Raw genomic sequence first — 14,235 nt, 5'->3', positions numbered from 1 at the left:
CAGTTACCTTTTGTTTTCGCTCTCCTAACAATAGTGCCCCATTATTGCTTAATAATATTAAATTTCGATGTGGTGTTTATTTTCTGTTTTAATAGTGCATTTGTAGTGCAAACTTTATTCCTGTACAAGATGAAATAATGAAGAAAGGACTGTGGATCGGACATGTTATTCGAATAGGAAATTAACGACAGCTTTTCGCGGCAGCAGTTTGGATTCTAAAAGGACCATGTGCTGAAGTATGGCAGGTAGTCAGGTGAGGAGGTCAGTTTACGAAATTAGCCAAAATACAACGGCAGCAGCTCGCGCACGGAAAGGCGGGTTGCAGACTGATTGGAGAGATCATGTCCTGGAGCGCAGGAGACATGAGTCACGATAAATTTGATTGCTTGCAGCGCTTTTTTGTTCATGTATTTTGGTACTACACTTGTGAAACAAAGAAAAAAAATGGCGCATAGACAAAAATTCTATGAGTGCTATGGCACGTGATTTGGGTAAAAAAATACAGACAGCACCATGCGAGCGAATATTTTCTGCCGGCAATTGTGCCATGTAGACCACAGGATATAGATGACAAAAATAATGAAAAGAAATTGAGCTACTAAATAATTCCTCCCTTTAACTTCCGTTGACGATTCCATACTCCATGGCAGGTGTCTCATAGCAAGCCACGAGGTCACGGCCGTGAAACCGGCGGCTTTTGCTGTCCCGTGCCTGCGTTGTTTTTCTCACATGTGGAATGTTTAGCACAGCTGGTGCTTCCTGTCACGTAGGCTCGGAGAGAGATTTTTTTTTCCTCCGCGCATGTGTGATCCCCACTAGTACACTTTAGCCGCGACAACTGGCACACGTGAACGTAAGCACATCTCGTACTCCTTTACAGGCTATTAGTAGAGTTACGCGTTTAGTGCCCGCGTTTCCTTTTTAGAAAAATAGCCTTTAATGAATACCTTTGAAAGTAAACATAATGTGATAAACCAGTGACATTTATGGAAAGCCATACAGACTGCCCTTTCACATTTGAATTCCTCGTACATTTAGTGAATATAGACTACATGTGTTCGAACGCAGGCAGTGGAAATTACTAGAAATTAAAGAACGCCAGTGACATGCTGGAGCGTGGCGAATGAGGATGCAGCTGCAAATCTACTCGAGCTTCGCCCATAAAGTCATGCCGGAATGATTTGTCACAACTTGGTATCAGACTTGTAGACAGTCACTCTGAGCTTGCACCTAAACCTCAAAACCAGCAAATAAACCAACAACCTTAGTAGGTTTGATATGGTTTATGAGATTTGATGGTCCAAAGCTGCTCAGTCTACGAGAGACGTCGTAGACGTGGGCTCAGGGCAATTTGCACTATGCAGGCATCATCACCGTGCACTGCCATCGCACAGTACAAGGACCAATAGCATTTCGCCTCCATCCAAATTCGACCGCCGTGGCCATAGTGGAACGCGCGTGTTTCTTGTCAGCATCCGAGCAGCAAAACCTCAGAGCCACCGCGGAACCTTAGCAGGATGTTGGGTTCTAATATCTGCAGGTCTTCAAAAATCCACCCCAATGGAGCGAACAACTCCTTACTTTTGTAGTTTTGTGATGCAATTCAGGCTTTATTGATTGTTTTTTCAACTTGTATTTGCTTCATTTTCCCCGAATGGATCTGTTTGCGCATCATGTGCTATGGCTACGAAATCCTCTGTGTAGCAGGAAAGGAGCTCACACCCATGACACCTCTGAAATCCTTCCCGACATGCTTGTCTTCATTAATGCACTGTTTTAATCTACATCAGCTTCCGCGTACAGCCTAGAGGATGTGAATATTTTATCTGACCTTGTGTTTGTATTGTAAACGTTCTCTTCTCTTGCCATTGTGAGGAGGCGCACTTGAGCGTTCATTTTTCAGAATGGCACACTCGGAGGTGGAAACTCTGCCGGAGGTGCTCGAGCAACCTGACGTGTACGACAGAAACGCCCATCGCCACGAAAAAGCAGTGGCCGAAATCCTGGACACATTTCACAAAGCGTTCAGGCCTTGCGAAAACGAGCTGCAACAATCCATTGACGTCGAATGCTGTCCCGGAGGTTTCAAGCAAGGGCATGCTTACCACCCAGTTTAAGCTTAAGCGAACGCCTAACTGCTCGGACAACTAGCATTTGGAGTTGACCACTACTCGCCAATAATTACTTTTCTCATACTTTAGTCACAACTTAATGTTTATGCTGGTGATACCGTCTTCTAAGCGATTCAGATAGTTAGAAGTAAGCAAATCAAACCTCCCGCAAGGTTAGCGTTTGGGATTAGAGTTCTTTATTAATACTGATGTAGTGAGACAATACCATGCAGCTATGGTAAATGATTTTCAAATTTATGGTGTGCTCTAAATACAATTCTACGAATTCCTGGACGTATTATAAGTCATCATCATCATCAGCCTGACTACGCCCACTGCAGAGCGAAGGCCTCTCCCATGTATCTCAAATTAACCCTGACACGGTGGATAATTTTACCCTGCATTTATTCGCTCAAGGCAAAAAACAAAAAAATGAAAGTGAAAGCGAAGCCTGGCACGGCAATGGCTAAAAGGCACTCCACGCGTTGGTAGACTCCTCCTACCTTCAGCGTTGACTTCAAAAAAAAAAAGGCGGGAGCCGGGACTTTTATTCCAATTTAAATTAGAGAAATCGGCTTCCCAGGACAACAATTCAAATTCTCTAAGAATGCTTAGAACGTGTACGTGGAGCTCCCGCGGTAAAAAGATGAGTTCAGATTCTTCTTCTGTGCACCTTTAAGGCGTATTTTAGCGTTTGCCACATATGCTCGCGCCAGAACACTATTAAAACTTTAAGGTGCTCTCATCTGGATTGCATTGTCTAACGACGCGTCTAGCATGGCATCTTTTTTTCATTTTCATGAACCAATATTTATTCCACGCACAATACAAACAGATGTATTGTCACATCTCTGCGAATAGTTGTTGCCCTGTTCTTGTTTCCGATCATTGACGGTTCTGACGTCAACATTTAGTGTCTTTGTGGGGTTTCTGCAAGCAAATTTGTATGGCACGTTTAAATTTGTGGCGGACCGAGTTTTCAAAACTATTGCTACTTGACTCGTAGAACACTTCAATGAAATAAGAAATGTTTTATCTCTCTCTCTCTCTCTCTCTCTCTCTTGCGGATTGGAAAATGAAGCCGCTACCTTCATACGCATTGTATATCACGACTGAGAAGGCGTGTCGTCTGCTTTACTCATGGAACGCATGCGGAGCTGTAATAATAATAATAATAATTGGTTTGGGGGGGAAAGGAAATGGCGCAGTATCTGTCTCATATATCGTTGGACACCTGAACCGCGCTGTAAGGGAAGGGATAAGGGAGGGAGTGAAAGAAGAAAGGAAGAAAGAGGTGCCGTAGTGGAGGGCTCCGGGTTAATTTAAACCACCTGGGGATCTTTAACGTGCACTCACATCGCACAGCAAACGGGCGCCTTAGCGTTTTGCCTCCATAAAAACGCAGCCGCCGCGGTCGTGTTCGAACCCGGGAACTCCTTATCAGTAGCCGAGCGCCTTAACCACTGAGCCACCGCGGCGGGCCATGCGGAGCTGCTGAATATGAAATCAGTTCCCATCTGCCATTCCAACATGCTTGCTCGAATTCAAGGCCAATAACGCTTGGAAACTCTCGTTCGCTCAAAGTAGTTTTCTGTCTGTAATTATTCTTTTTTTTTTCTTCTACCATCGCTCTGTGCATAATATTGCCTATATTTTGCAAACAAGCACTTAAGCTTCTGCTACCAACCGCTTTATCAATCTCGCGTTTTAATTAACTGCTGTCCCAACTTTTTATGTTCTTTCACTTTTTGCTAGAAAGCCATGCACGCAATCCAATCAGCAAAGTTTTCTGTTCTTCTTGAATTAGTTGTTTATACAGGACGTATTCAGATGCTATGACACGCCATTGCCCTTGTCGATATTTCTTTCCAGCTGCTTTGAAACCGGCTGACAGTTGTCAATTGAGATGGCACCCAGGCGAAAGTGGGCTAGCCTCAAGCATAGCCGCAGTGAAGCGGGAGCATCTGTTCAGACAGTACTCTCCAATGGCGTCCTGTTGAAATGTGCATCACGTGCACTTGGATAGTAATCAAATATGCCGACGATATCTCGACCAGCTTTTCTAAAGAGCAAATGTACTTTTATTTTTGACAATTTTATGAGATATGCAGCAGGTGCTAAGTTTCGAATTCCAGGCTTGTGGACTGAGGCCCGCAGATTGCCAAGCGAGTGAAGTATACTGGCAGATTTCCCTTAGGCGGCTTCAAGTCTTAGCAGCAGTTTTCTCCTTCACTCCGCGTAGTTTGCTTATGAACAATCACTCGTTTAGAGAAGGTGATCGGCTCCCGCGTGTACTAGACAGAACGTCAATGTCTTGCCGTGCCAGAATGGAAACGGGATCGTTTAAAAACTTATACAGTTGTGGCATTTCAACTTAGCATTTTATTGTATAGGGTGTCCCTGTTAACTTTTGATATTGTTTAAGAATATAAAAAAATGAAATGAAAATTGGTTTTGGGGGGCAGGAAATGGCACGGTATCTGCCTCACATTACGGCAGACACCTGAACCGCGCCGTAAGGGAAGGCATAATTGAGGGACTGATAGAAGAAAGAGGCGCCGTAGTGGAGGGCTCCTGACTAATTTCGACCACCTGGGGATCTTTAACGTGCACTCACATCGGACAGCACACGGGCGCCTTTGCTTTTCGCCTCCATCGAAACGCGACCGCCGAAGTCGGTCTCGAACCCGGGTTCTCCGATCAGCAGGTGACCGCCTCTGAGCCACCGCGGCGGAATTTAAAAATAAGCCGAGGGACTCGAAGACGACGTGCCAAATGCATTTCGCTGGCTATTGTATGCAGCAAGTCACTAGTTTTTGTAATCTACTTAATTGTACAATTAGTCAAGATTAATTAACCAACTTCGGAATCAACAACGCTAGTCAAAAAATTCTAATCTTAAAGTTGCAGAACGCTCCGGAAAACAAAACATCCGACTGCGCAGTTTCAAACTTTGTAGCTATTACGTACAAAAAATACCACGTGATATGCCTTCTTGTATATCGTGATTGCAGTGCTCTCAAACATTCCGCGTACAAGCGAAAAATCATTTAGCCGGGTGTTCTGCCAATTAAAAGGCCACAGGGCAGCGACGCAGCAGCTGGCTGTGCGATTTCCGCCAGCAGTATGATTACCTTGCGGCGACCGGCTCATGATACAGATAAGCAGACGCAGCACATATTGCATCATCATCATCAGCCTAACTACACCCGCTGCAGGGCAAAGGCCTCTCCCATGTCTCTCCAATTAACACTGTCCTTTGCCAGCTGCGCCAACCGTATGCCGGCAAACTTCCTAATCTCATCCGCCCACCTAACCTTCTGCCGGCCCCTGCTACGCTTGCCTTCTTTTGAAATTCACTCTGTTGCCCTTAAGAACCAGCCGATACCTTGCCTTCGCAGTACATGCCCTGCCCAAGCCCATTGCTTCCTCTTGATTTCTACTAGGATGTCATTAACACGCGTTTGTTACCTCACCCACTGTGCCCGCTTCCGGTCTCTTAACGTTACACCTATCATTTTCCTTTACACGGCGCGCTGTGTGGTCCTTAACTTAAGCTGATCCCTTTTCGTTACCCTCCATGTTTCTGCCCCGTAGGTGAGTACCGGTAAGATACAGCGTTGTACACATTTCTCTTGAGGAATATTGGTAACCTGCTAATTCAGGATCTGAGAAAACCGGCCATATGCGCTCCACTCCATTCTTATCCTTCTAGTTATTTCCATCTAATGATCCGGATAAGTTGTCACTACCTGCCCCAAGTAGACTTATTCCTTTACCACTTCCAGCACGTCGTTGCCAATTGTGAACTGCTGTTTCCTTCCTAGACTGTTGAACATTACTTTGGCTCTCTGCACGTTAATTTTTAGACACACCGTTCTGCTCTGCCTGTCTAACTCATTTATCATTCTTTGAAGCCCATCTCCTGAGTGATTTGGCAAGGAATGTCATCAAGGAATCGCAAATTACTTAGGTATTCTCCATGAACTCTTATCCCCAACTGTTCCCAAGTCAGGCCTCGGAATACCTGCTGTAAACAGACGGAGAATAGCATTGGCGAGATAGTGTCTCCTTGCCTGACGCCCTTCTTTATTGGAATTTTACTGCTGACTTTATGGAGGACTATGGTAGCTGTACGGTTCCTATATATATCTTCCAGTATATTGACATAAGGCTCATCTACTCCCTGATTCCGCAATGCCCGAGTGACTGCTGAGGTTTCCAATATACTTTCTCATAATCAATGAAGGCTATATATAGGGGTTCCTGATATTCTGCGCATTTCTCTATCATCTGATTGATAGTGTGAATATGATCTATTGTGGAATACCCTTTACGAAAGCCGGCCTGATCATTTGGTTCATTAAAGTCTAAGGTTGCCCTGACTCTATTAGCGATTACCTTAGTAAATACCTTGTAGACAACGGACAATAAGCTCATTGGTCGGCAGTTTTTCAAATCATTTGCATCTCCTTTCTCATTAATTAAGAATATATTTGCGTTCTTCCAAGCTTCTGGTACGGTCGAGTTCATGAGGCATTGTGTATACAGGGTGGCTAGTTTTTCTAGCAGAATCTTCCCTCCGTCTTTCAACAGATCTGCTGTTACTAGATCCTCACCGGCTGCTTTTCCCCTTTGCATTGCTCCTAAGGCTTTCTTTGTTTCCTCTTTCGTTACTGGCAGGATGACCCATTGTTGTGCGCTACTGTCATTAACGTTCTAATTACACTGGCAACTGTATAGATTTGTGTAGAACTTTTGGACTACATAAACTAACTTATACATATTGCTAATGACATTGCCCTCCTTGTCTCTTAAACAATACATCAGGTTTTTACCTATTCCTAGTTTCCTCTTCCCCGCTTTTAGGCTACCTCCGTTCTTTAGAGCATGCTCGATTCTCTCCATAATAAACTTCCTTTTGGCGGCTACCTAGCGCTTATTTATTAACTTCGATAGCTCTGCTAGTTCTATTCTTTATAGATTCCCTCGTGCTTTGACGTTTCTTAGAGATCTTTCGTCTCCTCAGATAGCTTACCGGTATCCTGTCGAACCGCCCTACCACTTACTTCTACTGCACACTCCGTAATGATAGCTGTCAGATTATCATTCATTGTATCAACATTAATATCATCTTCCTCAGTTAAAGCTGAATATCTGTTCTGCAGCGATATCCTGAATTCTTCTATTTTCCCTCTTACCGCTAGCTCGCTAATGGACTTCCTCTTAACTAGCTTTTTCTGTTCACTCTTCTAGTCTAAGCTAATTCCAGACCTTACCATTCTGTGGTCGCTACAGCGCACCTTTCCGAGGACCTCCACATCCTTCAAGATACAAGGGGAGCGCATAGTATGAAGTCAATTTCATTTTTAGTCTCACCATTAGGGCTCTTACAGGTCCACTTCATGTTCTCTCGTTTGCGGAAGAAGGTATTCATGATGCGTGAGTTATTTCTATCTGCGAACTCCACTCATACTCTCCCCTGCTATTCCTAGAACCTATCCCATAGTAGCCTGCGCCTGGTCACCAGCCTGCTTCTTACCCACTGTCGCATTGAAGCCGCCCATCAATGCAGTGAACTGTCTTTTTACTTTGTTCATTGCCGATTACACGTCTTCTTAGAAGCTTTCAACAGTCTGGTCATCATTACTAGATGTTGGCGCTTAGGCCTGCACCACCTTCAGCCTGTAGCTCTTCTTAAGCCTAATTATGATAGGTGCCACACTTTCGTTAATAATATAGAACTCCTCTACGTTGCCAGCTATATCCTGATTAATGAGGAATCCCACACCTAGTTCTCGTCTATCCACTAATCCACGATAACACAGTATGTGCCCGTCCTTTAGTACTGTCCTCCTAACTTCACTAAGCCCTATGACATCCCATTTAACGCCCGCTAGTTCCTCGAACAGCACTGCTAGGCTAGCCTCACTAGATAAGGCTCTAACGTTAAACGTTGTCAGGTTCAGATTCCAATGGCGGCCTGTCCGGAGCCAGAGATTCTGAGCACCCTCCGCTTGCGCTGGCGTAACTCGCACAGCCACCACCTGCATCGCTGCCCTGTGGCCTTTTAAGCGGCACCACACCAGGCTCAATGAGCTCCTTGTTTGTAGGCCGAACGTTTGAGAGTTCTGCAATTGCGGCCCGCAAGCCATCATATCAAATGGCATTTCTTTTTCGTTTCGTACACACCTGCAGTCACACCTGCAGTGTGCGAAAAAAAACTGATAGGTAATAGATGGATAGTTAGAGAAACTCTGTAATTGGACGTTTTCAGAACGTTCTGCAATTTTGTGCTTAGAATTTCCTGCCTAACTTCTTTGCTTGCGTAGTTGCTGAATTAATTTCGACTAATGATGTAATTAAGCAGAAACGAAAGACAGTGCGATTTGCACCATACAGTAGCCAGCAACATGCATTTGGCTGCGTTGTCTTATGGGGCCGCGGCATATTTTTAAACCATGGCTAAAGTTAGCTGGCACATCCTGTATATAGCGCAGCTACATAGCATGAAAGCCGTAGCCAGGATTTCATACAGGCCGAATGTAACAATAGTCTGGATAAAAATCCGTGGAGCACACTAAAGGATCTCAGACTGTACAGCTTAATGTCCTTCATTGCTGCCTACTAACAGGAGGAGGGATGCAGTTTTAAACCATAAAGATTACCACACGAGAAAGAGAACCAATAATATTCGCCAAAGTGGTCGACACAGTCTACTGACACCACCACATTTTATCTGGTGGCAAACCCCGTAAGTGGTCTGAATTTAGCTTTACTGACTGCAAAATTGAAAGCCCGCTGGCACTGTCCTGTAAAAGCTTCTAGAAAATTTTACGGCACCCAGGAGTGGTCAATTTTTCTGGTGTCCCCTCAAATATTTTATTTCTACACTGCTTCGTTTCTGCACATTTACTGCCATCGCGGAGTGAATGGGTTTTGCTGATCAAGTGCAGTTCTGCAATTGTTATTACAGGATGCCCGGATCGCAAGAGAACACCCCGCAGAAAACGGAAGCCGCTGCCGTTGTACAGGAAAGAGAGGACATTTTTTTCGAAAATGGCGACCTTCACGCGGAAGTCGTCGCGCAACTTCTTGACACGTTTCACCTGGCGGCCCACTGCGATGCTGGCGTTGGGCAACAGTTTATAGACGTAGGGTGTGGCCCAGGAAACCTCACGCTCCAGTAAGTATGCTTCTGTTTTCCTCTAGAAACTTGTTCCCAAGCCCCAAATAGTCCCGCCAGCAAGCCTCGTTGCTTGTGCATTACACAGTTCTAGCTGTGCGTAGGAAAGTGCTTGTGTACGCAAAGCGCTACGGCGTTGTGTGCGTTACGCTGTCAGAAGTATAGTTTCAGTTCGCCGTGCCGTAGCGTCCACGCGTAAACGGTGGCGCCATCTAGTGGCACTGCATTTAGTTAGGCCTAGGAGGTTGAAAACTGCCAAATTATCTGTAAAACAGGGGTTAGTTATCGCTTATACCGCTACGTGTGGGCAAGAGGAGGCAAAATAAAAGCGAACCGCTACCATTTCAGCGAGCTATTGCGTCGGAGAATCCAGCGGCGACATGTATTTATTCCGAAGCGTGCGAGAAGGGCGCCGCCACCTTGTCAACGTTAACCACGCAAGCCACGCAACGCAAAGTCCGCTGGCTAGCGTACGTACGCAAGACGCAGGGGTTGCGCTTGCGTTCTGCGCATGCGCACTACCGACCCCGAGAACTCTTTGCGTACGCTAAGCCGTTGCGTACGCACAGCTAAAACTGTCTATTATCTCCTACTTACTACAATGACGGAAATGACTACAATTTTCAACACAGGAAGGAAGGAAGGAAGGAAGGAAGGAAGGAAGGAAGGAAGGAAGGAAGGAAGGAAGGAAGGAAGGAAGGAAGGAAGGAAGGAAGGAAGGAAGGAAGGAAGGAAGGAAGGAAAACGTTTATTGAGCTCTAGAGAGTAGGTGAGCAATTTGGCGGAGTCGGATGGTGTCTTCCATCTTCTTAGCAATGGTCGTCTGCCCCTAGTCCAGGGCTGCGCTGGATGCCGCCAGGGGGCGTCGAGGAGTACGGACGCGTTTCACGTCGGCTCCGCGAAATCAGTGATTTCATGGCGGATTTTTTCCTACGTTGACCGTAAATGTCCTTGAAACCTGTTTCCTAAGGTGCATGCAACCCGAGGATACGACATCTGTGCCTGTAAGTGCATCTTTAAAGCCTATATCGTCACTCCAAGTTCGCCAGCGCTACACGCTACGATAGGCCTACTTCGACCGGGAAGGCGGCGACCGGCGAGCTTCCGCCATCGCCGACCGCGCCCGGCTCCACGATGACGATGGAAGTGGCGGTGGTGGGAACCGACATCGACCCCAAAGAAACCGAAAAAGAAGAATGGATTATGCGACTGAAGAAGCGAGCGGAAAAATTGGAGAACAACGAACGCCACCTAGGACACCGACATGGTGCCGGAGACGCGGCGGCAGCGAACGCCGCCACTGTTGCGACGACCGACGGCAGCGACACGAGAGCCTACAGAGAGGCGGGACGGAAACTCGCTGAACGTTCAATAGCCTCAGACCTCCCGAGACTTCCAGCGACCGGATGGAAAGTAGTTCTGCGTCCCAAAGAAGGACTCACAATGCTGAAGAGCACCACCGAGATGAGAATTGCGGCGGCCATCAGGGAGAACGCCGGAATCAAGGACGAGGAGGCACTGAAGGACAGACTAGCTATAAACGCCAAGCAAGGAACGATTACCTACCACTCGCCTAGCTACGAAAACGCGAGGAAGGTGGAGAAACTTGAAACTGTCAAGATCAGAGACAAGGAACGCGGTGTGACCACCTACATGAACGCACCAGAGAGTTGCGGCAGGGGAGTCATCCATGGAATTGATGTGGAATACACACACAAGTATGTACTAGAAGGACTGAACATTAACGGATTCAACCCTCTAGTCATAGATGCACGAAGAATGGGGAAGACTAAATCTTTCCTAATCACCTTTGAAGAAGAGAAAGTACCACGCAGAGTAGTCTTGAGCGGAATCACTTTCAAGTGCTTTCTATACAAGAAACGCTATGAGGTCTGTTACAAGTGCGGAGGACTTGGCCACCGCTCGGACGTCTGTGACAGTGAGGTGACCAAGTGCCGCGGCTGTGGCATGACATCGCCCCCCGAGGGGCACCAATGTACACCGCAGTGCCAACTATGTGGCAAAGAACACTACACCGGGGACAAGAGGTGCAAAAATCTCTTTCGCACCCCTTATATTGTCAAGAAACGCCAATGGGAAGCCAAACAGGAGGCTGAAGAAGCGAAGCAAGAAGACCGAAGGAACAGCCGCTCCCGTGATAGATCCGGCAGCAGAACGAGGTTTCGGTCAGAGTCGTTCCCCCGGCTACAAACCGGACAGCAACAGCCACGCAAGGAGCAAGCTGCAAAGGTGAGCTGGCCAGCTAAAGTTTCCCAGGACTCCGAGACAGTTAAAGAATTAAAAGAACTTATTAAACAGCAGGCAGATCAGATTAAGACTTTAACTGATTATATTACGAAGCAAGAAGAGCGGATCAAAATGCTAGAAACGACAGCTAAACAACCCGAGGAAAACAACCCGCAACAGGAAAAGGCAATGGCGCCTATGCAAGTGGAGCAGGATATAGAGGTTGAGACAGAGAAGGTTGAAAAACCCCCTTCAAAAAAGAAACGTACCAAAGAGTCGGATCTTGAGACCAAATTCGAACAACTAAACGACAAACAACAACAGGACATGAAACTACTGAACGGAACACTAATGCAATTCATGAAACAAGTCACAGAAACGATCACAGCAGAATTTGCAAAGCGAGACGCTGCTCTCACGGCGGAATTTGAGAAAAGGGACCAATGGATATACGCGGAATTCCAAGCAACCAAAAATGCCTTGGCCAAAGAACAATAATACTATCTGGCAGTGGAACTGTAGGGGCTTTCTGCGTAAACGGGCCGTTTTACAATCGTTCCTTGCAAACGGAGACAAACCCGAAATTATAGCTTTACAAGAGTGCGGGAAAAACGCGAAGCTGCCCGGTTACAAGTCGTACCCGGGCCGAGGGGACAACACGCAGGTTGCCACCCTTGTCAAACGCAACGTTACCGCGCTGCAGCACGAGACAGGGCACGTCCAATTAGATCACACTCTAATCGAAATGATACCGCGTAAGCGGAGAGAGAAAAGCCTATTCGTCTTAAACGTATACAGCTCTCCGAAACAGAGAAAGGATTGCGGCTTCGACAGGCTATTCGCAAAAACGAAACAGATAGCGGGCAAAAACCCTATCGTCATTGTCGGGGACTTTAACGCTCATCATCCCGCATGGGGATACAAATATACGCAAATTAAGGGCCGAGAACTCTGGGACAGCATTCTCCACAATGAGCTCATCTTGATCACTGACCCCATCAAACCAACAAGACAGGGCAATAGCGTGAGTAGGGACACTACACCTGACTTAACACTCACCGGAGGCCAAATCACGGCAAGGTGGTGTAACACGGGGGAGGACCTAGGAAGCGACCACAAAATTATTGAGATTGTGGTAGAAGACGGACCGCCCACACCGAGACCCAAAAAGGTCGCAGCGGTAAATTGGGATCTATTCAGGGCGAACCTTCCTACCCGAGACGCAATCAGGGACATAGACTCTTGGGGCACAGACCTTCTCGCAGCAGTTAAAGAAGCCACCGAAGAGGTGGAAGCAGACGAAACGCAAGAGGAGGTAGACAGGCGTATGATAGGCCTGTGGCGCAAAAAAAGGGAGCTAGAAGAAAAACTTGCTCAAAACAAGGGGAACAGAAACATACGTAAGCTCCTAGCAAAACAGAATAGAGATATCGAGGAGCACGCGCTGAACTTAACCAGACAAAACTGGGGTAGTATCTGCGAGCAGATGGACCGCAGAATCAGCAAAGCCAACACGTGGAAAGTGCTCAGACATCTCTTAGACCCGGACAAGACAAAGTATGAGGCACGACAACAACTACAGAAACTCGTATATAAATACGAAGGCACTAGCGATCAACTAATCTCTGAAGTGAGGGACAGGTACTTGAGGTGCACACCACCCACACCCCTCCCCGAGTACAAGGGCGCAGAGAATCCTCTTCTAGATGGGCCCATCACCATCGCAGAGGTTAGGGCGGAGTTGAACAGACTCAGAACTAAAACTGCGGCAGGTCCAGACAGAATCAGCAATCGCATGCTGAGGAATTTGGATGATGCATCAATTAGAAACCTAACAGCGTACATGCAGGAATGTTGGGACAAGGGCCGAATACCACCTTCGTGGAAAGAGGCCAACCTAGTCCTTATTCCAAAACCAGGTAAGAAACTAAGTCTCGAAAACCTGAGGCCCATTTCGCTTACCTCATGTGTAGGTAAGCTAATGGAGCACGTTATTCAAACGAGGCTAAACAGATTCCTAGAAGAACAAAAGCTTTACCCCGACACAATGATCGGATTCAGGACACATCTTTCTGCATGCGATGTTATGCTTCAACTTAAAGAACAAGTGCTAGACAACGAAACAGCTGATACCAGAGTAATAGTCGGCCTTGACGTGGCCAAAGCTTTTGACAACGTTGACCACGCAGCCATACTAGAACGCTTAGCAACTCTAAATGTAGGGGGAAAGGTATACAACTACGTGAAGGACTTTCTTTCAAACAGAACAGTTACTATCAGCCTAGGAGGGAAGGAAGAGAAAGGCATAAGGCTGGGCAACAAAGGTACTCCCCAAGGCTCGGTCCTATCACCGACACTCTTCAATATTGCAATGATTGGCTTACCACAGAAATTGACGCGTATAGAAGGGCTCAACCACACAATATACGCGGACGACCTCACCCTCTGGGTTACCAGAGGCAGTGACGCGCACATCGAAGGTACCCTCCAAAGGGCGATCGAGGAAATTGAGTCGTACCTAAAACAAGTAGGACTCAAATGTTCTGCCGAGAAATCTGAAGCGCTCTTCCTCGGCCCACAAAAGAGACAAACAAAGCCCCCTGAACATGGGATAACGCTAACGGTAAACGGGGACAAAATACCATCGGTGGAGATGATTAGAGTACTGGGTCTTAGGATACAGACAAACGG

The 14,235-nt window shown here is 46.6% G+C and overlaps 1 protein-coding gene across 3 annotated transcripts in view; it reads left to right on the top strand.

The window, feature by feature from the left end:
• The first annotated feature begins 832 nt into the window (after positions 1-832).
• The window catches only part of LOC144101769 (juvenile hormone acid O-methyltransferase-like), a 119,099-nt gene continuing 105,696 nt past the window's right edge, over positions 833-14,235 (top strand). For all 3 annotated transcript variants that reach the window (XM_077634960.1, XM_077634962.1, XM_077634961.1), the window contains exons 1-3: positions 833-853; positions 1,904-1,957; positions 9,088-9,297. In XM_077634960.1, the coding sequence (XP_077491086.1) occupies positions 1,905-1,957; positions 9,088-9,297 (263 nt within the window). In that variant the 5' untranslated portion in view covers positions 833-853; position 1,904. The remainder of the gene's footprint in view (positions 854-1,903; positions 1,958-9,087; positions 9,298-14,235) is intronic.

Source organism: Amblyomma americanum, chromosome 8 (assembly GCF_052857255.1).
Source record: "Amblyomma americanum isolate KBUSLIRL-KWMA chromosome 8, ASM5285725v1, whole genome shotgun sequence".
In the NCBI taxonomy this organism is placed as follows: domain Eukaryota; kingdom Metazoa; phylum Arthropoda; class Arachnida; order Ixodida; family Ixodidae; genus Amblyomma; species Amblyomma americanum.
Note: the sequence above shows the minus strand (reverse complement) of the source record. Positions and strands in the feature narration are given on the sequence as shown.